Source organism: Bactrocera oleae, chromosome 5 (assembly GCF_042242935.1).
Source record: "Bactrocera oleae isolate idBacOlea1 chromosome 5, idBacOlea1, whole genome shotgun sequence".
In the NCBI taxonomy this organism is placed as follows: Eukaryota; Metazoa; Arthropoda; class Insecta; order Diptera; family Tephritidae; genus Bactrocera; species Bactrocera oleae.
The window spans coordinates 4,312,948-4,336,312 of NC_091539.1; the positions used below are offsets into that span (position 1 = coordinate 4,312,948).

The 23,365-nt window shown below is 35.0% G+C and overlaps 5 protein-coding genes across 5 annotated transcripts; 3 read left to right on the plus strand and 2 right to left on the minus strand.

Annotated features, from left to right (window-relative positions):
- Positions 1-9,448: 9,448 nt before the first annotated feature.
- mRpL33 (mitochondrial ribosomal protein L33) lies at positions 9,449-10,067 on the minus strand. Its single transcript, XM_014236666.3, has 3 exons — positions 9,906-10,067; positions 9,735-9,838; positions 9,449-9,673 (listed from the first exon to the last, which is right to left on the minus strand). Exons 1-3 carry the CDS (start codon positions 9,944-9,946, stop codon positions 9,624-9,626), a joined length of 195 nt encoding a protein of 64 aa, XP_014092141.2. The 5' UTR covers positions 9,947-10,067; the 3' UTR covers positions 9,449-9,623.
- Positions 10,068-10,297: 230 nt separating this feature from the next.
- On the plus strand, positions 10,298-10,687 carry LOC106618689 (histone H1.C6/H1.C9). Its single transcript, XM_070109661.1, has one exon. The coding sequence runs from the start codon at positions 10,298-10,300 to the stop codon at positions 10,685-10,687; it is 390 nt and encodes a 129-aa protein (XP_069965762.1).
- Positions 10,688-13,316: 2,629 nt separating this feature from the next.
- LOC106618003 (clumping factor B) lies at positions 13,317-13,820 on the plus strand. The gene has a single exon (XM_014235513.2). It carries the CDS (start codon positions 13,317-13,319, stop codon positions 13,818-13,820), a length of 504 nt encoding a protein of 167 aa, XP_014090988.1.
- Positions 13,821-14,084: 264 nt separating this feature from the next.
- NO66 (Bifunctional lysine-specific demethylase and histidyl-hydroxylase NO66) lies at positions 14,085-17,028 on the plus strand. The gene is made up of 3 exons (XM_014236320.3): positions 14,085-15,481; positions 15,560-15,918; positions 15,983-17,028. Exons 1-3 carry the CDS (start codon positions 14,224-14,226, stop codon positions 16,745-16,747), a joined length of 2,382 nt encoding a protein of 793 aa, XP_014091795.2. The 5' UTR covers positions 14,085-14,223; the 3' UTR covers positions 16,748-17,028.
- Positions 17,029-21,641: 4,613 nt separating this feature from the next.
- On the minus strand, positions 21,642-22,763 carry LOC106618617 (farnesol dehydrogenase). The gene is made up of 2 exons (XM_014236424.3): positions 22,039-22,763; positions 21,642-21,942 (listed from the first exon to the last, which is right to left on the minus strand). Exons 1-2 carry the CDS (start codon positions 22,615-22,617, stop codon positions 21,742-21,744), a joined length of 780 nt encoding a protein of 259 aa, XP_014091899.1. The 5' UTR covers positions 22,618-22,763; the 3' UTR covers positions 21,642-21,741.
- Positions 22,764-23,365: the final 602 nt, after the last annotated feature.

Sequence of the window (23,365 nt, forward strand, 5' to 3'; positions counted from 1 at the left end):
GACGGTTAAAGCCAGTTTTGGCTACGTCTTCTGGTTCGCCGAAGGTAAGGCTCCCGAGTTGTTTCAGCCTCAGTCATGCAATGAAGAAGTATATGTCAGAACCTTTTCATCTCATCTTCTTCTGACAACTAGGATCCGACAAGATTTTTGGCCTTAAAACATGAATACCTATTAGACAGTGTCCAATAAGAACTCCTACTTTGCTAAGGACAAGTAGTTCAGTATATCTCTTGCGTTCTACTCTAGACCAAAAGCTGAGCGCACGTGGGGTTCATTGTTCCAGTGCCAGGACGCAAGACGCCAATGGAGTTCCAACTCGGTCCCATTCCGATGTGAGCAGGCTTAGGGTGCTTTCTCTAGCTAGCTCATCGGCTTTGCAGTTGAGCACCAGGCAACTGATGTTTACTATCTGCTTAATATATGGCCTTCATGAAAGTTTTTTATTAAGGATAAGCTCTAGGTATTTCACCTTATCAACAAGTTCATGACGCGAGCCTACGAATATTGGGGGAGGAACGTCTGTGATTTTGTACCTCCTGGTAAATAAAACTATTTCAGTTTAAATTTTAGCTAAACTGTGCATACGTCCAAAAGACGAAAATACTTTTTTTTTTGCCAAATTTTATGAAAACTTATAAAATACATATTTTATTGGACTTTTGTGTTTAAAAATGTTATAAATGTTGCGTGGGACAAAAATGGATAATGTTGAGAATTTTTATGAAAAAACATAAGTACATCCAAAGGATGAAAAACTCTACAAAAAAAAGAATAACTATTGTCAGCGTGTGGAATCCAAGTATGTACAGAATTATACGTCCAAAGGAAGAAACGACCTAAATATGAACATTATAAAACTTGTTTTGCGAATTTTTGTAGCTTAAAAAAAATTTTTTTTAATTGACTTCAATAAAATTTTCTACCAAAATTCATACTTTTTAGACACAAAACAACAACGCGGCAGTTCTTGGAGCAACAAATTATTATTTTCCTGTTTTTTATATCCTGCACATAGTATATTAAGTTTGCCACGATGTTTTTAACAACCAAAAGGAAACGTTAGAGACCCTATAAAGTATATATACCTATATATATATATATGGTAAATAATCAGCGTGACGAGCTGAGGCGATTTAGCTATGTCCGTCTGTATATAAGCGAACTAGACCTTCAGTTTTAGAGATATCAGTCTGAAATTTTGCACCTGTCCTTTCCTCATAAAGCAGATGCTCGTTTGTCATATATCGGTTCACTTTATCATATAGCTGACATACAAACTGAACGATCGGCATTAAGTGCTTGTATGGAAAGCTTTTTATTTGACGAGATATCTTCAAGAAATTTTGTATGGGTTGTTGCCTGAGGCAGTGGTGTAATCTCCGAAGAAAGTGTTCAGATCGAGTCGCTATAACATATAGCTGCCATACAAACTAACCGATCAAAGTTCTTGTAAGGAATCTATTGTATTTGTGAAGGGTATTACAGCTTCGGTTTAACTGACGTTTACATTTTTTTATTTTTTTTTCAGTGTACTACACTTCATTTGCTCTGATTTTCAACATTTTTATTTTTTGGCTCTGAAATTTGACACCTAAATTTTCTAACTTAACATTAAAATCAGCTTCATATCGCCACTGCGCCTTAATTTCTACTCACTAAAACTGCTACAGTTGCCATAGTCGCAGGCCAGCCGATAAGAGACCGTTATCTTATTATTACTAACTTATTTAGTTGTTGCATTGCTTTTGTTTTTATAGCGCTTTTGGGTGCTTGTAAGGCTTGCTCAGTGTCGCGCCAAATTTACATTGACCTTACAACTGTATATGACAACAACAGCGTCAACAACAACAACAACAACAAATACAATAACAAACGCTATTGCGGCTCTTCGCTGCTGTTGTTGACTACCTGTGACCGCCTACTGCGCAGCCAAATTACAAATACAATAAGTACATGCTATAATAACAACAACAAGAATTTATTAGCGATTTTGTGGCCAATCCGCTGTCTATGCGGCTTCCACTAAATACTTTAGTGGAAACTTTTAGCTGTTTGCTATCAGCTTAGCTGTGGCGACTTGTGTGGGCGGTTATGCGCGGCGTATGAGTGATTTATGTTTGTGTGTATATGTGTGCGTGCATGCTTGTTGACAATGTGCAAGTATTTAGTTGCATTGACGAATGCTTTTGCCACGGCTGCTTTGGCCACGTTTGAGGTCAGCAGTTTCTTTTTTTTTTTTTGTTTGCTTTTACTTTTACTTAATTTAATTTGTGAACTTAAGCCATTTTGGAAGCACGAAAATAACAACAAAAAAAGCAGTAGAATAATCGCAGCAACGGCAGTGAAAATGCTTAGTGCGTAGTAAAATTGACTGGGACAGGAAGGAAGCCGCAAAAAAAGACAGGCAGCGTGCGCTCAATGCTGTCTCCTCACCTTCTGTCAAAGAATCTCACCGGCAATCCATATATTATAATTTAAAGCAGCTTACAGTAGTCCATAATCAAGTGTGTGTATCTTATAGCGCTATCATATCAGTAGTAGAGTCACCGACTTTATAAGAAGCTCAACTGTGCAAGTTGAACTCTCTCAAATATCGCTCTGGTCAAAACGAATGACTCGCTGAGGATTTGTGAATATAAATCCTGGTATCTAACCTCCGGTTCCAAGAAAAGTTTTGGTCATCTGCAGCTTATCAGGACCCATTGTATTTGCTATGAATATCTAAAGAGTTTCCAACAAACATTGTAAACCAAAATTTTATTCTCGGTTGTGAACTCGCTGATCGGTCATATAATATAGTATGCGTATTTAAGATACTATTTTCACTGGAATTTAATGCTAACTAACGATCATTAAGAGTTCTAATGTTCATAAAATCTCTTGCACACTCTAACCTTACTAAAATGCCAGCTGTCCAAGGTGAGCTTAACTAAAGTCCGTTTCCAAGTGTTCTGATCTGAAAAATTTTTGCGGAAAATATATTGTTGCCTTAGAGAATAACTCATGCCAAATTTCGTAAAGATACCTCTGCAAATGAAAGAGTTCTCCATACAAGCACTTAATTCCGATTGATCAGTTTGTATGGCAGCTATATGCTATAGTCATCCAATCTAAATAATTTCTCAGAGGATTACATTGTTGCCTTGGAGAATAACTCATGCCAAATTTCGTGAAGATATCTCGTCAAATAAAAAAGCTTTCCATACAAGCACTTCATTCCGATCGTTCAGTTTGTAGGGCAGCTATATGCTATAGTGGTCCGATATCGGCCATTCCGATAAATGAGCAGCTTCTTAGTGATAAAAGGTCAGTTGCAAAATTTCAGATCGATAACTAAAAAACTGAGCGACTAAACTACAAACTTTTAATATACCCCATTATTCACATTCTCGGCAGCTTGTTGATTTTACGAAAAACATAACTGTTTAAGATGAGATTTCAGAAAGCCGCTCTGTATTAAGGAAGATCATTTGTTTAAAAAGAGAAAGAGAAAGAGGAAACTCGCTGCTATTACTAGAAACCATTTTATTTAAGCTGAGCTTTATGGAAGACTCTCGGTCTTAGAAGATAGTATTCTTATAAAAAAGTGTTTAGTATGCTTTAATATTCTGCTAGATTTTGGAGTTCCGATCGTACTAGAACCGCATCTCCTCATTTATGTTGAAAAAGAAGTGTTAGCAGTCTACTCATACACCACTCTCCGAAACTTATTGGCTTCACTAGAAAACCAACTGTTTAAGTTGAACATTATAAAAGACGCTTGGTCTTAAAGGGAAATATCTTAGCCTAGCTTTCTTAGAAGCATACATTGAGGCGCAAAGTAATTAGTTTCCGAAATAGCAATGCACGCTTTCACAGGTTTCTATTTGCGTAAGATGTTAAGGAAGAAATACAAAAGAGGATAATCGATTGATAGTCGCAAGGCGTGAAATACGAGGAAAATTGCCATCACCAAAAAAGTTACCCAGTGTTTAGCAGCTAACGGTTAGAGGCGCTTGCTATAGTAAATAAGATTATTATATAAACACACAAGTTTTAAAGAAACTTAATTAAGAGCTTAAGACTTACGTTTGAAGGATTATATCACAGATTAGCGTTTAGATTTTATTGATGTATTAAGCTTAGCTACTGACGCGGCACTTTGTTAGCAATAAAATGTGTCGAAAGCTCAGATATATGTTTAATGACAGCTTTAAACCTTTTGAAGTCTTCACGAAGACTTACGAATGTGTAGCTATTATTTGATTATAATTGATATTAAAAGCAGGCTTCAAAAGCTATATAGAAGATAGGAGTTATTTACGTAAATACAGATTTTTTTAAATAAAAAGTAAAATATTCTGAAAATTTTTCTAATATCACTAAAAACGTAAAAGCTCACAAGAATGTTTTCGGAAGCTTTTAGCAATGATTTGTTTAGATTTGATGGTTTGAAGATTTGTTTGAAGCTTGGCGGGTTTGTAAATGCAAAAAGTGTTAAAAGGTTTCCAAAATACTGTATATGGCTTGAGAATTACAGCAACATTTTAAGCGAGTTTTATAAAATTTTTTTATGAACTTTCAATTTAAAGCTTTTACAGTTGTTAAAAAAGATTCGGTTAAAAATTAAAGTCAAAGCTAAAAATGTATTAACTATGGAAACTTGTATAACCTTAATAGAAAATTTGCACAACTCTTTTTTTTTTTTTATATATATAAAAAGTCTTACAAGTTTCTAAAAATCTGTAAAACCTTTGAAAATTAAAGAAAATGTTTAAAAGAGCTTTTATAGAGTTTTTTTATAAACATTCAGTTGAAAACTATTAGAGTTTTCAGAAAAGTTCTGCTTAAAAATTAAAGATAAAGCTGAAAGTCTAAATTTTATAAAAGCTCCGAAATTTTGAGAATAAAAGCTAATTATAAAATTTTACTAATTGTAAAAGCTTTGATAATTTTTTGAAAGCTTTGCGATTTTGTGGATATAAGTTAATGCTGAAAGGCTTTTAAGGAGATTACAATCGACCTTTTATTTTTTTCTAAAATTTCAGTTGAAAGCTTTTATATTATTCAATAAAAATGTAGTTATGAAAGTTTTGATAGCTTTTAAAAGAGCTTTGATAGCTTTTATGAAAGCTCCGAAGCTTTGTAGATGATAACAGTTTAATAATGGTGCACGCTTTTATAGTTTATTGAAAGCTTTGAAGCTTTGTGTATGTAAGATAATGCTGAAAGTTTTCGGAAACTTTTGAAATTGTGATGATTTTTGATTATCTGTACTAACGCAGAAAGCTTACAGTTAGCTTAATTTTGCTTATTAAATTTTTATTTTTTTTTATAACTTTTGAGCTCAAGCATTTATATCCCCTAATTCATTCATTTTAAAGTGAAACCAATGCAAATTAAGTGACAAATAACCATAACAATGTGAGACGTGAAAGCTATCAGGCATAACAAATTTTTATGAATGGTAAATTGTGAATTGAAATGAGCGCCATAAGTACTCATACCCGAGTTAACGAGAAACTTCCACTAACAACGCAGTGGCTCAATGGTTTTCAATGGGTTTCTTTATTGTTCCGCAAAGCTCTTAGGATATTTTTTTTCTGACAAATATTATTATTGCCTTTGTTGCTGCTACTACGGTGATATTATTACTTTTAACCCGATTTATTTGTATACGCCTTAACTTCTAACCTTTTCCCACACAGCAGCACCCACTAACTCACAGCTGCCTGCAGCCTTGTAAGCTTTTACATCCTTTATTTGTGCCTAAAAGCTCACTGCACGCATTCTGAAGATTGTGAGTTCAATAACACTTTCGCTCTCTATTTACAACTCAATCCTTGACGCTCTCTTTTCTTACACATAAGCTCTTTATGACATACAGCTGTTGATTAGACGCTCTCTCTTGCGCTCGGAAAACCGTTCAAGCGTTATTTAGAGCGCAAAAACTTAACGAATGATTATTTTGACATTTTTTTCGCTTTAGTTGTTACTTTTGTTGACGTTGTCACATAGGAGTATGGCAAAATATGTGGTGGTAGGTTAGTGTTTACACTTCCTGCCTAACGGTTATAGACACATTCATGTGCTCACCCACACACACACACACACATATTTGGTCCTATCTACAGACATATTTATATAAGTCGCACATAATTGTACTGTCTGCTGTAGGCTCTTTGATTACGCAGCTTATCAAGTGGCGAAGCACAATTTGAAGCGTCGAAGCGCATTTTAAATGCCGAGTAGAGAGAGAGAGAGTGCTCAGCGCTGTAATGTGTGTTGATGCGTGCCAGACCGGCATAATGTGTTTAATTCGATAAGGAGAAACCTCAGTAGGCTACAAGGAACCGTTATAATAATTGTAGTTAGATCTTTAAGACTACCTAACTAGAAAATCACTGCGATTTGCTCGCTTTAGCAGAAGCTAAGGAGCTTGGCGACCTGGTTCACATCCATAGCTACACTCCTCTTTGTATACTCGAAGTTCTAATAGTAAAACCCTGGATTATATATCCAACCTGTTTTGCATCAATCAAATTTTATCAATATGGTGTCAAAACTTAGCGCAAATTCCTGGAGTGGACTGTCCTGAGAAGTAAGAATCACGCCGAGTAACCACGCTTAGACCATCCGAAGGCTATTTGCTGATTGAGCTTTCAAAATGTTTGCCTTTTTCTCGTCTACTTTCAGTCGGTGACTGTTTCTTCATTTATTTCTTCTTCAGGGATTCATACACCTCTGTCCGCTGGCTGGGATCTCTCTGATCGATTTCACTTTGAGTATTATTGACTTTTGATGGATCTTCCAGAGTTTTAACCTCTTCTTGTCACATTTCAGTCGTTGACTTTTTCTTCACGCATTTTTTCCTCCAGATTTCATAAGTTTGGTGCTATTACGCTCTGTCTGGAATCTCTGGCATTGATTTCACTATGAGTATTATGGACTTTTAATTGAGCCTCCAGAATTTTATCCTTTTCTTGGCTCCTTTCAGTCGTTGACTGTTTCTTCACTACTTTTTTCTTCGCGGATTAGTAAGTTTGGTACTATTACACCACTGTCCTCTGTGCTCGATTTGACTTTGAGTAGGTCTCTCTAATTCTAACTTCTACCTAACTCAGCTCATCTACACGCGTATATAGATAGAAGCTATAAGATAGGGATGGTACCACAGGCATCTTCATCCATATTACTCCAAGCTGAACTCCATGTAAAGGATTTGGGTGATTGTTTGACGACGAGAATTTGCGTAGATGAAGGAACTGCACAAATATCAGGCTCACGACCTGTAATGCATACATTTACTGTTGTTTCACTTTCTGCAGTTATTGTTGTTATAGTGCAACGTTATTAAAAAAACGACTGGGGTGACAGTCTGAACCAAATATACGTCAAAGCTCAGCTTGGTCGGTTCTTTGGCTGGTAAATTGCGCTGTATTATCTTGTCACCCACAACCCGAATTTTTATCCGACCAAAGACTGTCAATTCGGCCGCCAAATTACTTCAGAGATGTTTTCAACATACAGCTTTATACGCAATCCTTCAAACGTTAAAGCACTTCGGACTATCTCCTGAGTTTAAAAGAAAGTATTTTCTTGTCAGAAAAAGACTCGTATGTTTATAAGTAACGGTTATTCTTTATCTTAAGAGGAAAATGCGTTTGAACCGAAGTTTTTGTTGTTGTTGTAGCGGCATAAAACATTCCCAAGTCCTTGAACGTTTATAAATCCGTAGCCGCGACGATTATGAAGGCTCGGCTATCGTGGAAACATGCGGTCCCAGCCCGAACGTGGTGGCAGTACGCCCCTTGAACTCATAAAAATAGCGGTAATTTTCTATTAAGACAGTAGTATAAAGCTTTTACAGTCTCTTAGCTTTGACTGGACTGGAAATTTAACTGAAAGAAAAGATAACTCCAACTGGATCTTTAAATTTGTTAGATCCAACGCAAGTAAAAAGAGAAGGTCAGCTTATAGAAAAGAGAGTTAATTGTTTAAACGGTATTTTCTCCTTTTGAATCCTGTTATTTGCTCCACATTCATTTACTTATTCATTCAATTCTCCACATTTGCTACAATCATCTCCAGCCAGCGCCTGTAAGTATGCAACAATTTATGTGCAACGACTTTACATTCACACAAGCCAGAATTTCCTGTCGAAAATTTCATTAACGCCTACGCCTTTACATCTCCCCTCCTACATTTTGCGCTCTCCCTACACACCAACTCAGCCGCTGTTGATGCTTGAGCCGTTTCGGCTATCAATTTCATGTGCCCACAGTTACAGTTACTCACACACGAGTAAATATATATATACCACCTGCTATAGCCAAGCACGCGGGGCCTAGTGCATTTCCGCTGCTTTATTGACGCCACAGACAATGGATTCGCTGCTGCGCCGGCGAAATGCCAAAAAATGAAAGAACAAAAGAACAGGAAAAGGAAGAGGAAACATGGATAACAAGAATTTGCCGACCGCAACAGTAACTGCCAAGGCAACCCATTGTGTGGGCGAAGGTATGCCAGCGTGGCAGCGAGCAAACGTGGTTAAATGCAATGAGGCGCAATGAGGCGCAGCATGGCAATGACAAAACAAAGTGAAAGGCAGCGGCGTGGTAGTGGGAAAACTACAATCGCACATATATTTGTTTGTATATGCGTGTGTGTTTATGTGCTAATAAGGACATTTGTGCTTACAGTTTCATTTATTGGCGCTTTTATGGGCATTGGGCAACGCGGAAAAGCACGCGTTGCTATGAAAGTGCACTGTTCGCTCACCGCAACCTTGAAATGCCACCATAGCACACCCGCAAGCAAGCGCACAAGCGTACAAAGAGCGCATAACAAACACATGCTGCATTCAATGTAACGTCACATTAGCGTTTTATTTGCAATTAGCCATCAGCAGTTTATAACATATGAGCTTGCCTGCTGCATTGACCATTACGCATGCATTCAAATGGCTTCGTTAATGAACTGCAGGGCTGAAAAACGCTTTGATTGAGTCAGCTTGGTGGCCAATATACACTGACACTGACCAGACCGGATGTATATTGATCAATGTAAGCACCTGGGTTTCACTAAAGTGAATATTTGTTGTTGTTATGGCCACAGGTGTATGGCATGTGCGCGCATACGTACTACATATGTACATATATTTCAGCAGAGAAAAATATACTTTATTGCGGGTAATTGCGTAAATTTCACGAATTAAGTTACCAACTGCGGTAAATCACATTTGTAATGGATTAACTGTCACTAAACACACTACTATATGCGGTAGATTTTATTTTATTTTACTGAGCTTCCAAATATTGTTTTTTTTTATTATATTCTTAAAGTGTAACAAGCTATTAGCATAAGATTTTCGAATGTGCAAAGTGCGTGCGACCAGCGCATATATTAAATATTGTTATACCATATATTGTAGTCTTAACTGTACGCTCACCCACACAAAAGTCAAATATGTTGGGCATACAGGCTTTTATTGAAATATTCACTACTTTTATCTCATTCTTCTCACAAATTTCAGATATTTGTTTATAAAACAAATTATTGCACATTTTGGTTAAAGTATTTAAAAACAACAGCATTTATTTAATATGACTTTCTATAAACATTAAAACACTATAACCAGACATTTAAGCGCTGCGTATCCTCTTGCGTTCGCGGTAGATGCTCTCCTTTTGTACTGCAAATATATTTATATATTTAAAATCAAGAACTACAAAAAAATAAACACATTTACTCACTATATGGATCGAAACGCAACAACTCCAATTTATCCGCCAAGCGATCACGGAACATATTAAACTGATGACCACTAACCACGCTCTCCATCAGCACCATGATGCGTCTGTTTGCAGTAAATAAAAGTTGTAAATTGAAAGATTGCAACTAAAGCAATTCCAGCAAATACTCACTTGCTTTTGACTTTTTTGAATAAGACCTCGGATAGACGCATTTTCACACTGTTTCTATAAAAAATTTACTAAAATTTTATAATAATAAGAAAAATTGTGCAATTATTGTCCGATTGTCAAAAACAGCTGTGCGCTTTTCATGCGTACTGTACTCGAGGTGCGAGCAGCTGTTTGCCCACAGAGTGCAACGTTGCCATATAAACATTTCAAAGCTATTAAAATAACCCAATTATTCCAATTGTTTTGAAACTAGAAATAATCCGTTAATTTTATGGTTCAAAGAGTTGTTACTGGCGCTGGACGAAACATTTTCGTTGCAACGACAGTGAAGTAAACTTTAATTTTTAATAAGTCGACAAAATTTAAAAAAAAATTATAATACTAACATTAATATGCCCGTACCCACATGTTCGGGAGGCTCGTGTACAATTTCGAGGCCAAAAAAATCGACAACCACTAAGTCGAAACCAAAATCAACAAGCACAAGCGCCAAGAAGACTACCGCCAAAAAGACTACGGCCAAGAAATCGACAACCAAACCCAAGACAACCACAACAAAGGCCAAATCAACAGCTAGTAAAACGAAGAAGTCTACAACAACAAGGAAGTCAACAACTGGTGCAAAGTCGAAAACCGCTGCGCGGAAAACAACAACTACACGCCAACGGAACGACAGTTATTGTGATTGTTCTTATTGTTGTGAAAGTTCAACAGATTCTAACAGTGATTATTCTGATTCTTCTGACTCTACAGATAGCTGTAGTTCCGGTGGTTGTTACTAAGATTGACGAGCGGAACATTAAACTGCTGAGAAAAGGACTTTTAATGATTCTGGTTTAGACGAAAAATGGATGAGCCTGCAACCTATATTTATGTTTTAGTTATTTTAGTTATGTCATAAAAAATATCTTTGTATTTGTACTGAAAATGTAACACTTGATGTGAATTTCATAATAATAAAGTGCCCTTGGGTGCAAAAATATACATTCAATATAAAGTAAAAATGGTTACAATTAAGAAATAAGACACTTGGTTCTCTGAATGCGTGCTATACTGTGCAGAAAATGTTTATTATCTGACTCATTCTACGCATGTATGTACATACGTATGTGGTTATTGTAAAATTTGAAAGCTTATGTAACAGTTTCCAAAAAATAAATCATAAATAATTATAACCTCATATATAAAAATCATAATAATTAAACCCTGGGTTTAAGAATCAAGATAAATTTATTTTCATTACTTTTTATGCTATACGAAATGCACCTGTGAAGGGTATTACATATTTTTTTGTTTTGAGCGAAACAGAATATGAATCATGGTAACGATGGATAACGATATTGTTGATGGTATTTTCTCCATAGAAATGCGAACTCTCCTTCGCCCTTCCGTGGTACCAGTGGTGTGTTTGCGGAAGAAATAGGAGATTCCGAGCTACCAAGTGGTGTGAGCCTGTTTTGAGCGTTCGAGTAATTAAAGTAGCATACGCCAACTATTAGAAGGCAAAGATAAACTTGAAAAAACTTCATTTTGATAAAGACTACATGAATACCGTCGAATCGTCGTCTTTATATAGCTATAAAGTTGTTAATTTAAAACAAGTAAGGAAGTTCTTAGTTCGAGTGCAACCGAACATTTTATACTCTCGCGACTTGCAAGGATCAAAGCACGGGAAATTACTTCAGGTGTTGGCAAAATTTGATATTGAAGGAAGTATTGATCGGCTTCAACCCATTTTTGACACAAAGACATACTATTATCGATACTTTCATTTATTTATTTTATTATATGAATTTCAATTATATATCTTACACATTGACATATAGACACTGAGGTCCACATATTCAATACCTATTGGCTTGAACAGTTTTGGTTCGGTTTAGACAATTTTAGTCAAAAGGTGGCATACTCTAAACGCATTATTCAAGCAAAGTTTTATTCCGATACAATCATTGTTGCTTGATTTGCATAGTGGAAAATGAAAGAATCAGATGGAATTTAAAATGGTGTTATATCCGAAATTGGCGTGGTTGTAATCCGATTTCGCCCATTTTCATACTATAACATAGAAATATGAGAAGAATGTTATGTACCGAATTTGGTTGAAATCAGTTAAGCAGATCCCAAAGTATGGATCTTCACCTAAAAGTGGGCGGTGCCATGCCCACTGTCTAATTTTGAACGCGGTTCCTATAAAGTCATCTCATACCATCTTAAAGATAAAATTTAATGTCTCTTTCGTGTTTAGTGCTTGATTTATCGCGCTTTTAGTAGTTTTTAACAATACCGTTATATGGGGAGGGGCGGGGTTGTCACCCGATTTCACCCATTTTCACATTGTCAATAGACGTTATGAAAGCATTTGTTCTCAGTGAATTTTGTTATAGCTTAAATGGCGTAGGAGATATGCACATTAAATCTATTAAGGGTCTGGACCACGCCCAACTTTTAAAAAAAAATTTAAACTGCAGAAGCCCACTCTAATGTGATCGGGTATACCAAAAAACAGTCTTGCATCTTATTATGGAGCTCAGTTATGGCATTTTTTTTGTTTTTGATTAATGGCGTCAATATTTTTTTAAGCAACTGTTTCATCAGCTCAAAAACAGCAAAAACATTTTTTGAAAGTCAATAAACAATTTTATGGTTTTTCCCTGATGGAATATTTTGACGACTTCGTTAATTAAGTTTTGCTCGAATATTTTACACATACATATACACATATATACTTTTTATACTCTCGCAATCTATTGCTACAGAGTATAATAGTTTTGTTCACCTAACGGTTGTTTGTATCACCTAAAACTAATCAAGTTAGATATAGGGTTATATATAATATATATAAATGATCGCCATTAATCAAAATCACTGATGACAATGGCTTGTGCCTTGCCACCAAAACAATGTCTACATAATCGTGACAACAACCACAACGATATCAGCAAAAACCACAATTTTCAGTCGTCGGGCTTTAATTAAATCAAAATCAAACAGCACATTATGTTATATTAAAAAAAAAGAAGTACATATGTATATATATATAATTTTGTTACACTGAATTATCCTGCCTTTTGAGATTACGATATCTTACTCGATTCCTACGTCTATTTCTATTCCGAATTGCCGAAACACGATTACGATGTTTCCATTTCGTCTTCTGCTGTTATTGCGTCTTCTGTTAGCATATTATGCATGGTATAATTTTATATATTTGCGATGCTATGAATCTCCAATAAGTACATTTTCATTTTCAAATGTCCAAGTAAATCCCGTTACCTAAAATACAACCATGTTGTCAGAGAAATTAAGAAATTTGTCAAAGTGTAAAAACAAATCCGTTATATGCGCAATGTTTTAAAGTAACATACTTGCATACGTGTCGAAAGGAAACCTAGAAGAACATATTTGAATATGCCTGTACCAAAGTTGTCCAAATCTAACAAGCATGCACCAAGTGCTAAGGAAATCAAGAAGGAGCATGTCGATTCCTTAGTGGAAGAGCTGCTGAGCGGCAACAAAAAACTAACCAAGGCTCAACAACACAAGAAACGTGAGTTGGAAGCTTATTTGGTGCAGAAGCTGCAACAATACGATGAAGAGAGCGATGACACAGCAACCGACTCATCAGGTACTGAGGATTCTGAATCTGACAGCGAAACGGAAAGCAGTTGCGGTTGCGAAGATTGTACCGAAACAGACAGTGAACATGATAGCGCTACGGGTAGCTCTGAGGGGTCGGAGTCGGACAGCGACGGGGACTCTGACTCTGAATCCAATAGCTCTGATGACACAGGATCCAGTAGTGATGATAGTTGCAGCGATACGGATAGCGAGTGTGATTATAGCAAGCGCTCCGATCAGTTTACAGATGAATATACAATAAATAGTTATAGTGATGAATCTGATTATTCGTAAAAAAAAAACAGTTAACTAGGGGTCATGAGAAAATATGTTAGTTTTGTTTGCTTATTATATTTTTATTATGAAATGTGTAAAAATGTTAGTGTAATCTTTAATTGTAAATTTCTTGAAACTTGTTTAAATTATGTTCTTATTTAAATAAAAGTCTTTCCAAACTTCCGAACTAAAAATTGACATATTTGAATAATTCTTGTTTTAAAACATTAATGCGATATGCAACCCTGTATGTGCTCTTCTGTGCTTTTCTGATTAGCCGGTCTTCTGACATTTTCATGCGTACTGTACACGCACGTGCAACAATTTGCTAATATTCTGATTGTGAACATAATTCCACGCTATTTTTAAAATAAAATTGTTTAATTTTTGAAAATTATTTTAAGTAAATTGTGTGGATAAAATGTCGGAACCGATTTCTGCATTTGCGGCATATCGTACTACACTTTCAAAAAATGGTAATACGTCTAAAAAAGGTAATAACAAGAAAGCAGCTGCTGCTAGCAACAAACCCGGTGCAAACAAAAAGAATGCGGCAAAAAATAAATCATTTCAAAAAGATAAACCAAAGAAAGCAACAAAAAGTCAAAACGCAGCAAACCCCATTATTGCGGCTAAAGAAAAAGTGGTGGCTCCAGCCAAGGCTAAGGAAGTTGTTAACAACAAAACTGCACCAAAAGTTGAGGCCTCGAAAAACAAAGCAAACACCAAGAAAGCAACAGGCAAAACTGAGCCGCCTGCGAAGCAAAAACAAAAAGCGCAGCATGCTGCTACTAACGGTAAAGCAGAGTCCAACGGCATTAATGAAAATGAAATTGACAACTTGGTGGAACAATTGCTAAGCGACTCACCGTCCAAGCCAAAGAAGCTAACGAAAGCACAACAGAAAAAGAAGCAAGAATTGGAGGATTATTTGGTAAAGCAGTTGGAGAGAGATGATGAAGAGGCGGGTGAGGAAGAATATGATACTGAAACTGGTAGTGAGGAAGATTACAGCCGCGATTCGGATGAATTCTCTGACGAGTACACCATAAATAGTTATACCGATGAGGAAGAAGAGGAATGCGAGGAGGAGGAAACTGGTGTCAGTGGCAGTGATTACTCTAGTGAAAGTGATGTTGGTAAACAACCCATTGCCACATCTACTAAAAACAGCATACCACAAAAGCGTAAAGGTAATGCGGAAACCAGCAGTAAGACTGCCAGTGAAGCCACTGAGCGAAAGAAGGCGCGTCAAGCAGACAGACCCACTGATCAGCGTAAATCAATTCCAGTTTCAGTAGAAACTGTTGCTGACAAAGCGGCAAAGACAACAGATAAGCGCAGGCATTCCATAGCCGAAAGTGAAGCGGCCGCCAGCGCTAAAGTAGCTGTAAAGACCGTGGATGCGAAAGCAGTAAAAATGGAGCCCTTATCACCGCCACACAACATCGTAAAAATGAATAGCATACAAGAGGGTGAAAAGGTGTTCGGTTGGCTGCTTAGTCCACTAAACCTTAAGGAATTCTTCAGCAAGTATTGGGAAATGGGCGCCTATTTAGTCAAGCGCAAAGGCTCTAACTACTACTCAAAACTAATGTCGTTTGAGGCTATCGATCAAATGTTAATCAATAATCATGTCGAATTTACAAAAAATATTGATATCACTTCTTATAAAAATGGTGAGTTACATAATTACAGTTGCCAAAAAAAAAAAGTTACTTGTAAGTAATTGCAAACCAATTTGTACTTCCCCAAAGGTGTACGTGAAACGCTCAATCCCGTTGGACGTGCCATGCCGCCCGTCGTGTGGGATCACTATGGGCAAGGTTGCAGTGTACGCCTACTCAATCCGCACACCTTCCTACCGGAGCTTTTCAAGCTAAACACAACCTTGCAGGAGTACTTTCACTGTCTTGTGGGTGCCAATGCCTACCTCACGCCGCCCAACAGTCAAGGTTTCGCGCCACATTACGACGATATAGAGGCTTTTGTGCTGCAAATTGAGGGCCGCAAACGCTGGCGTCTCTACAAGCCACGCACGCAGGCGGAGCAGCTGCCACGTTTCTCATCGAAAAATTTTACGCAGCAAGAAATCGGTCAACCCATATTCGATGAGGTTTGTATTTGTATATAAAAAGTTTATTTTGCGTGCGTATTTTACTAGAACTCCACACTGTTAGGTGCTTGAACCCGGCGATCTGCTGTACTTTCCACGCGGCACTATACATCAAGCTACCACAGCACCTGGCTACCATTCGTTGCACATCACCTTGAGCGTGTATCAAAAGCAATCGTACGCTGATCTCTTTGAACGCATGATGCCATTGGTGTTGCAGCGCGCCATTGGAAACAATCTGGATATGCGTTGCGGCCTGCCGCTATATACGTTCCAGCATGCTGGCATTGCCTACAGCGACAATGACACTAAAGAGCGCGCCGATCTGTTGCGCAAAGTAACGAAGCTTATGGGGCAGTGTTTGCATAGCGCAGAGCTGGGCGAAATGATGGACGCCGCTGTGGATCAGCTGGCTAAGAAGTATCAGCACGAAGCGCTGCCACCGCATGTTTTGGCCGGTGAGCGCGCACGCACAATTTTTGGTTCGCGCAGCACCACCAATGAGCATGGCGAGTGCTTGTGTGACTATGAAATTGATGAGCGCACCAATGTGCGGCTGCTGCGCGCCAACATCATGCGTTTGGTGCAGGAGGAGGATAAAGTGCGTATCTACTACTATGTGGATAACTCCAAGGAGTACTGTGAATATGAGCCGAATTTCATTGAAATCGAGCCAGAGGAGGCGGCAAGTGTGGAGGTGCTGATACGCTCATATCCGGAGTATGTGGGTGTGTCGCAGCTGCCACTGGAAGATGATGAGCGCAAGGTGCAGATGGTGACGGCGCTGTGGGAGCGTGGTCTGCTGATGACTGAGAAGCCCTTCAAATGATGCAGCAGCTCTGCTTACTTAATTGTAGTGTTTTTCTTAAAAAGTATAGTAAACAAAATATATGTATATCTAAAGTTTTGTTTTTGTTTTGCTTATTCGGAACGATTTTTATGAAAAATTGTTTTGTAATAGGCGCCTATGAAATTTTGTGTTATATAATATTTGAGTTCATACACTGTGCTATTGTTGCTTTCAACAAACCCTCAAGTGATATGTAGCCATTGTCAATTTAAATAAAAGAGTAAATTATTTTTGAAAAACTTTCAGTTTTAAACTCTTAAGCTTGTAGTGTTTTTATCTCGATATTATATTTTCACTAAGAATTTTACGAGTATTGAAACAACAACATTTACAATAATTGTATATACGATTACATGCATATGTACATATGTACGTCTCTATGTTCTCAATGATTAATTTTATTCTAAATTTCATTTTATTTAATTTTTTTTTTCAATAATTAATTTTATTTTTAATTTTTGACTAATTTTTCAAATTTTTTTTGGAAATTTATAAATCTTTCTATTTTTTTTAAATTTATTTTTAAATTTTTTTTTTACTCTGTTTAAAATTAATTTATTACTTTTTTTTAAATAAATATTTTTATTTTTTTAAATTAATTTTTTAATTTATTTTTAATAAATATTTTTATTTTTTTAAATTAATTTTTTAATTTATTTTTAAATTAATTTTTTACTTTTGTGTTTTTTCTTCTTCTTTTTACATTATAATTTTACTTTTTTTATATCAATTTGTTTGACTTTTTAATTAATATTTTTGACTTCTTTAATATTTTTGTTTTTTTTTTGTGACTATGAAGTTTAGTTTTTTGATCTTTTGTTTTGACTTTTTATTTTCTTGATTTTTTTTATACTTTTCCTGATATTTTTTTTTATATTTTTTACATTACCATTTGACATCTTATTTTTATTACATTATTTTTAACTTTATTTTTGAGTTTTTTTTGGATTTCAAAATTTTTTTTTTAACTTCCATATATGTATATTTTTTGCTTCAAACATTATCTCTTAATAATATTTTCTTTTTATTAATTTTTTTGAATTTTATTTATTTTTATTTTATTATTTAACTTGTTACATTTATTTTAATTTTTTTTGTTTTTCTTTGATTAGTTTTCAGAATATTTTTGTATAGTACTTTTTTATATTGATAATAATTTGTTATAAATTTTTGCAAAATATTTGTTATAAATTTTTTTATATAATTGCAAAAAAAATTTTTTTTTATATATTTTCAAAATATTTTTTTTTTGATATTTTTTGATATCCTTTTTTTATTTATTGCAAAATATTCTTTTTTTTTATTACAAAATATTTTTTTTTATTTGTTGCTATAAATTTTTTAAAATTATTTTTTATTGTTTTTTTTAATTATTTTATTATTTTTTATGTTATTTTTTAAATTTTTTTTATTTGTTGTGGTTTTTTTTATTTTGTATGGGTTTTTTTTTATATTTTTTTTTGTGGTTTTTTTTTGTAAGGTTTTTTTAAACTTTATTTATTATACTCTCGCAACCTGTTGCTACAGAGTATAATAGTTTTGTTCACCTAACGGTTGTTTGTATCACCTAAAACTAATCGCGTTAGATATAGGGTTATATATATATAAATGATCAGGATGAAGAGACGAGTTGAAATCCGGGTGACTGTCTGTCCGTCCGTCCGTCCATCCGTGCAAGCTCTAACTTGAGTAAAAATTGAGATATCTTTATGAAACTTGGTAGACATGTTTCTTGGTACCGTGAGACGGTTGGTAATGCAGATGGGCGTAATCGGACTACTGCCACGCCCACAAAACGCCATTAATCAAAAACAAATAACTTGCCATAACTAAGCTCCGCAATAAGATACAAGACTGTTATTTGGTACACAGGATCAAATTAGGGAGGGGCATCTGCAGTTAAACCTTTTTTTTAAAGTGGGCGTGGTCCCGCCTCTAATAGGTTTAATGTGCATATCTCCTAAACCGCTAATGCTATACTAACAAAATTCACTAGAAGCAAATGTTTTTAGCACTTCTATTGACGGTGTGAAAATAGTTGAAATCGGGTGGCAACTCCGCCCACTCCCCATATAACGGTACTGTTAAAAACTACTAAAAGCGCGATAAATCAAGCACTAAACACGCCAGAGACATTAAATTTTATCTCTGAGATGGTATAAGATGACTTTATAGGAACCGCGTTCAAAATTAGACAGTGGGCGTGGCACAGCCCACTTTTAGGTGAAAACCCATATCTTGAGATCTGCTTAACCGATTTCAACCAAATTCGGTGCAAAACGTTCTTTTCATGTTTCTATGTCATAGTGTGAAAATGGGCGAAATCGGACTACAACCACGCTTACTTCCCATGTAACACCATTTTCAATTCCATCTGATTCTTTCACTTTCCACTATGCAAATCAGGTAACAATGATTATATCGGGGTAAAACTTTGCGTGAATAATGCAATTAAAGTATGCCACCTTTCTTCCAAAAATTGTCTAAATCGAACCAAAACTGTTCAAACCCCTAAGTACTAAATATGTGGACCCCATTGCCTATAGTTGACCTTCTACCTAAAATATCAGTCAATCCACAAAGAAATCTCAAACGAATATACCATTTGACTTTGCGAGAGTATAAAATGTTCGGTTACATCCGAACTTAGCCCTTCCTTACTTGTTTTTTTTTATTTTTTGTGTTTTTTTTTATTTTTTATGAATATGGTATGTTTTTTTTATTATATATTTTTAAAATTTGTACCGAATATTTTTTTAAATTATTATTGGTTTATGGTTTTATGGGCTTGCTTAATATTTTTATATATTTTTTTCTCAATATATTTGGTTTTCTGAAATTTTTTAATTTTTTTAAATAGTTTTCTGTATATTTTTTTTTTATTCAGAATATTTTTTTATAAATTTTTTTTTTATATTCTAAATATTTTTGGTTTATATTTTTTATGCTTTTGATTAATATATAATATTTTATGAATAAATTTTTCCATAAAATATTTTGAATTGTATTTTTCCTGAATATTTTTTTTCTGAATATTTTTTATATTTTATTCAGATTTCTTTTTTCTAAACATTTGTTTGATTTTTTTTCTAGCTTTAGCTAGAGCTTTTACTATTATTTGTTTTTGACTATTTTAATTTAATTTATATTTTTATATTTTATAATTCTTATTTTTTTTTACTTTTTATATATTATTTGACTTTTTAATGTATTTTGGACTTTCTAATATGTGTTTTGACATTTGAAAGTTATTTTTGTTGATAAATATTTTCTTTTTTTATTATTTTCCGTTTTATTTATTTTTGTTGGAGTTTTATTTAAAAAGATAATTAATTTATTTTAAATAAAAAATTTAGTTATTTTTTTATTATAATTTAAAGTTTAATATTTTTAAATTTTAATTTTCTTATTTTTTTGCAATGTAGAACTTTGATGCAACATTTTTTTTATAAAAATCATGTATCCCGTTTTCTCCGGGGTAAACTCCTAAACTACTCAACCGGTTTTAATAAAATTGCACAATTAAAAGATAGAATAGTTTATATCGCAATTTGTAGTTACGAATTTTCAGTTTCTTACATGATAAAGTATAGCGCTTTGTTACATATTAAGATATACAAGTATGTACATATATAAGTGAGATATTCATAATATACATATGTATTTATGATAATTATCTATAAGGTGGCGGCCTAAGGTAATTTATTAGCTTGATTAAACAATTTGCCTTTATGCATTCATAACAAAGTAAAGGTAATAAGTTAGATAAAGCAAGTAAGGGCGGGATAATTTCGTGTGTAGTCGAAAATTTTATACACTCGCAATTTGAAAAGATCAAGGCCGAGGAAATACTTTCAGGTATTGGCAAAACCGAAAGTGCGAAAACCTTTATATTAGGTATATGGGGAATACGGGAAGGCTTGGCCCGATTCTATTAATTTTTGGCACCAGAGTTTGCTGTTACCATAAAAATATTCTCTCCGAATTTCAATACTAGATCCCACAAATTGAACGATATAGAAAGTACAAAGTCGAGCGACAGTTCGAAAATATCTATACTAGTTAAATGGGTTATAATTTAGACACCATGCTGACTGACGTATTTATTTAGTGAGTTATCGTTCTTTTAGTAGTTTTCAACATAACCGTTATAAGAGGAGTTGGCGAGGTTATTATTCGATTTCACCAATTTTTACACTATCTGAGAAGATTCGTCTTCAACAAGTGTGGATAATGTAGTTTTGGTTATTTTTTATATAAAAATGTATCTATATACATTAAAAATTTTAGGGACGTGGCCACGCCTACTTTTTAAAAATTTGCAGCCTACAGATGTCCCTCTAATTTTTAAAATTTTGTAAGATTTATTTTCATAATATAATGTTATACATTTTTTTTAAATTTGTTTTTTTTTGTAATTTTTATGATCTGTATATTTTTTTTTTTAATTTTTATAATATGTATACTTTTTTATACTTTTTTTTAAACATTTTATATTTTTTTGAATTTTTTTTTTTATTTTTCTATAAATTATAATTTTTTCTGAATATATATGTACATATGTTTTGAATTTTCTGATTTTTTTTTTCTAAATATTTTTTTTTTGATTTTTTCATTATATTTTCATTCTACATATTTTTTTTTAATTTTTTAAAATTTTTATAAATTTATAAAATTTTTTTTATATAAATATTTTTTTTTGTTTTGATTTTTTTCTGCATATTTTATTTTCTGAATACTATTTTTTTAAGTTTTTTTAGAATATTTTCATTCTGCATATTTTAGCTATATTTGTTCTGCATATTATTTTTATATATTTTTTGTAATTTTTTTATAACTTTATCTTTTTTTTATTGTTTTATTAAATAAAACATTTTAATTTAATTTTATATTTTCAAAAAGATATTTTATTTAATTTTTTTTTATGAATTATTTAACCTAGAAAATATTCAGACTAAAAGAAATGTTGCCGCTCAATATTTCTCCCGCGCCGGCACCATCAGCAAATTCGCTATAGTCACGTGGGGCGGTGAGGCGAGTATGAAATTCACACCACGCGCCACGTCCTCAGGCAGCAAAATTTCATCTGGTTCTATCATTTCCTCCCATTTCTTCTTCTCATCCTCAGTAGGCGCGCCGCCAAAGTCGGTACGCGTCAGGCCGGGACTAATGGTCTGCGAAACATAAGAAGTTGTTATAGTACAATATATTATACATATAATATATTAAAAAATCGTTTTTATAAAAATTAAAAAGAACAAACTGCTCACCGACAAACGCATCAGCTTGTGCGGAAAGAGTTCACGCCGCAAAACCTCGTCAAGAGTGTACAGCGCATGCTTCGCCACCGGATACAAATTCAGTCCACATTCGGGTATATGTTGCGGCACGGTATGCCCCAACAGACTATTCACCGTTATTATATGACACGCCTCGCCCTGCGCCATGGTGGTCTGCATCAGTCTATACGCCTGCTTGGTGCAATTCACCGTGCCCATGAGATTCACATCAATCACACGCTGCAGTATGGCCTCGTTGCCCTCCTCCAGCACTTTGGTCATCTCCACCATGCCTGCATTGTTGACGAGCACATGCAGTCGATGGAAACGCTGTTCGATCCAGTGAAAGTTGCTCTTTACCGACGGCAGCACAGTCATATCGCAGGAGCGCGGATAAAAGCGCTCGCGTATGCTGGCATCTAGCTCCTCCTTGAGTTCCTCCATTTGCTGCAGGCGGCGCGCCAAGCCAATCACAATCATACCGGATTTAAGCAGGTCCTGCGCGATGGCCCAGCCAATGCCTGAGCTAGCGCCTGTCACCACAGCGACCTTGTCTACCCAACGTTCCATTTTTTTGTTTTTGTTTTTTTTAGACGCGTGAAAATGTTTCGTGTGAAAGTACCGTTGCACAACGCGCGCTTAACGCCGCAATACTAAAGTGGCCGCTCGCATTTGCGCCACTTTAAATCACTTTTTCAGCCACTGTTGCCTTTGTTTACGCTAAGTTTTAAGCGCTGCTCGCCACAGCGATTGTGTAAGCAGCGCGCGCAGCTGCACAGGTGGTAGCGCTTGCAAATTAAGCGCAAAATAAAAATACGAAAGCGTACATGAAAAGAAAACGAGTCGAAATGCATTCACTTGTAATGTTATTCATGCGCTATTATCGCATATTGTGCGCACGAGCTATAATTTACGCCAAACTGGAGCAGGTTTCGATTTTGGGTTCTTGAACTTGACCGGAAGCGTATGCGGCAAGTCGTATGATATGAAAAGTATTTCAAAGCGATTGTTAAGAAAGAGGAGGTTAAGAGTGTGAGACTTTTGAAATGACGCGTATGAAGAAAATGTATTTGAAGGCGCGAACAGCTGATGGTCTAGAATGATGTAAGTCTTACAGAAGAAGTTGTACGTGGAAGCGTGGAATGCTGGATACACTTTATTCTTCCTTACGTCGCTTAATTGGTTTTAATTTATACTGCTGAGATGTGAGTGCTTAGTTGTTTACCAAACTGGGTCTGTTCCGTATACTTAAGACAGACTAAACTATTAACAGCTGACTGCTTTGCATAATTTTTATTATATAAATCGGCAGGAACGG

Bases quoted from the DNA above. Each gene is read 5' to 3' on its own strand.
- mRpL33 (XM_014236666.3), bottom strand. From the start codon at position 9,946: ATGCGTCTATCCGAGGTCTTATTCAAAAAAGTCAAAAGCAA. The intron at 9,839-9,905 runs GTGAGTATTTGC...TACTGCAAACAG, and splicing joins TTCAAAAAAGTCAAAAGCAA to ACGCATCATGGTGCTGATGG. The intron at 9,674-9,734 runs GTGAGTAAATGT...ATATATTTGCAG, and splicing joins GTTGCGTTTCGATCCATATA to TACAAAAGGAGAGCATCTAC.
- LOC106618689 (XM_070109661.1), top strand. From the start codon at position 10,298: ATGCCCGTACCCACATGTTCGGGAGGCTCGTGTACAATTTCGAGGCCA.
- LOC106618003 (XM_014235513.2), top strand. From the start codon at position 13,317: ATGCCTGTACCAAAGTTGTCCAAATCTAACAAGCATGCACCAAGTGCT.
- NO66 (XM_014236320.3), top strand. From the start codon at position 14,224: ATGTCGGAACCGATTTCTGCATTTGCGGCATATCGTACTACACTTTCA. The intron at 15,482-15,559 runs GTGAGTTACATA...ACTTCCCCAAAG, and splicing joins TATCACTTCTTATAAAAATG to GTGTACGTGAAACGCTCAAT. The intron at 15,919-15,982 runs GTTTGTATTTGT...CCACACTGTTAG, and splicing joins GTCAACCCATATTCGATGAG to GTGCTTGAACCCGGCGATCT.
- LOC106618617 (XM_014236424.3), bottom strand. From the start codon at position 22,617: ATGGAACGTTGGGTAGACAAGGTCGCTGTGGTGACAGGCGCTAGCTCA. The intron at 21,943-22,038 runs GTGAGCAGTTTG...TATGTTTCGCAG, and splicing joins ACAAGCTGATGCGTTTGTCG to ACCATTAGTCCCGGCCTGAC.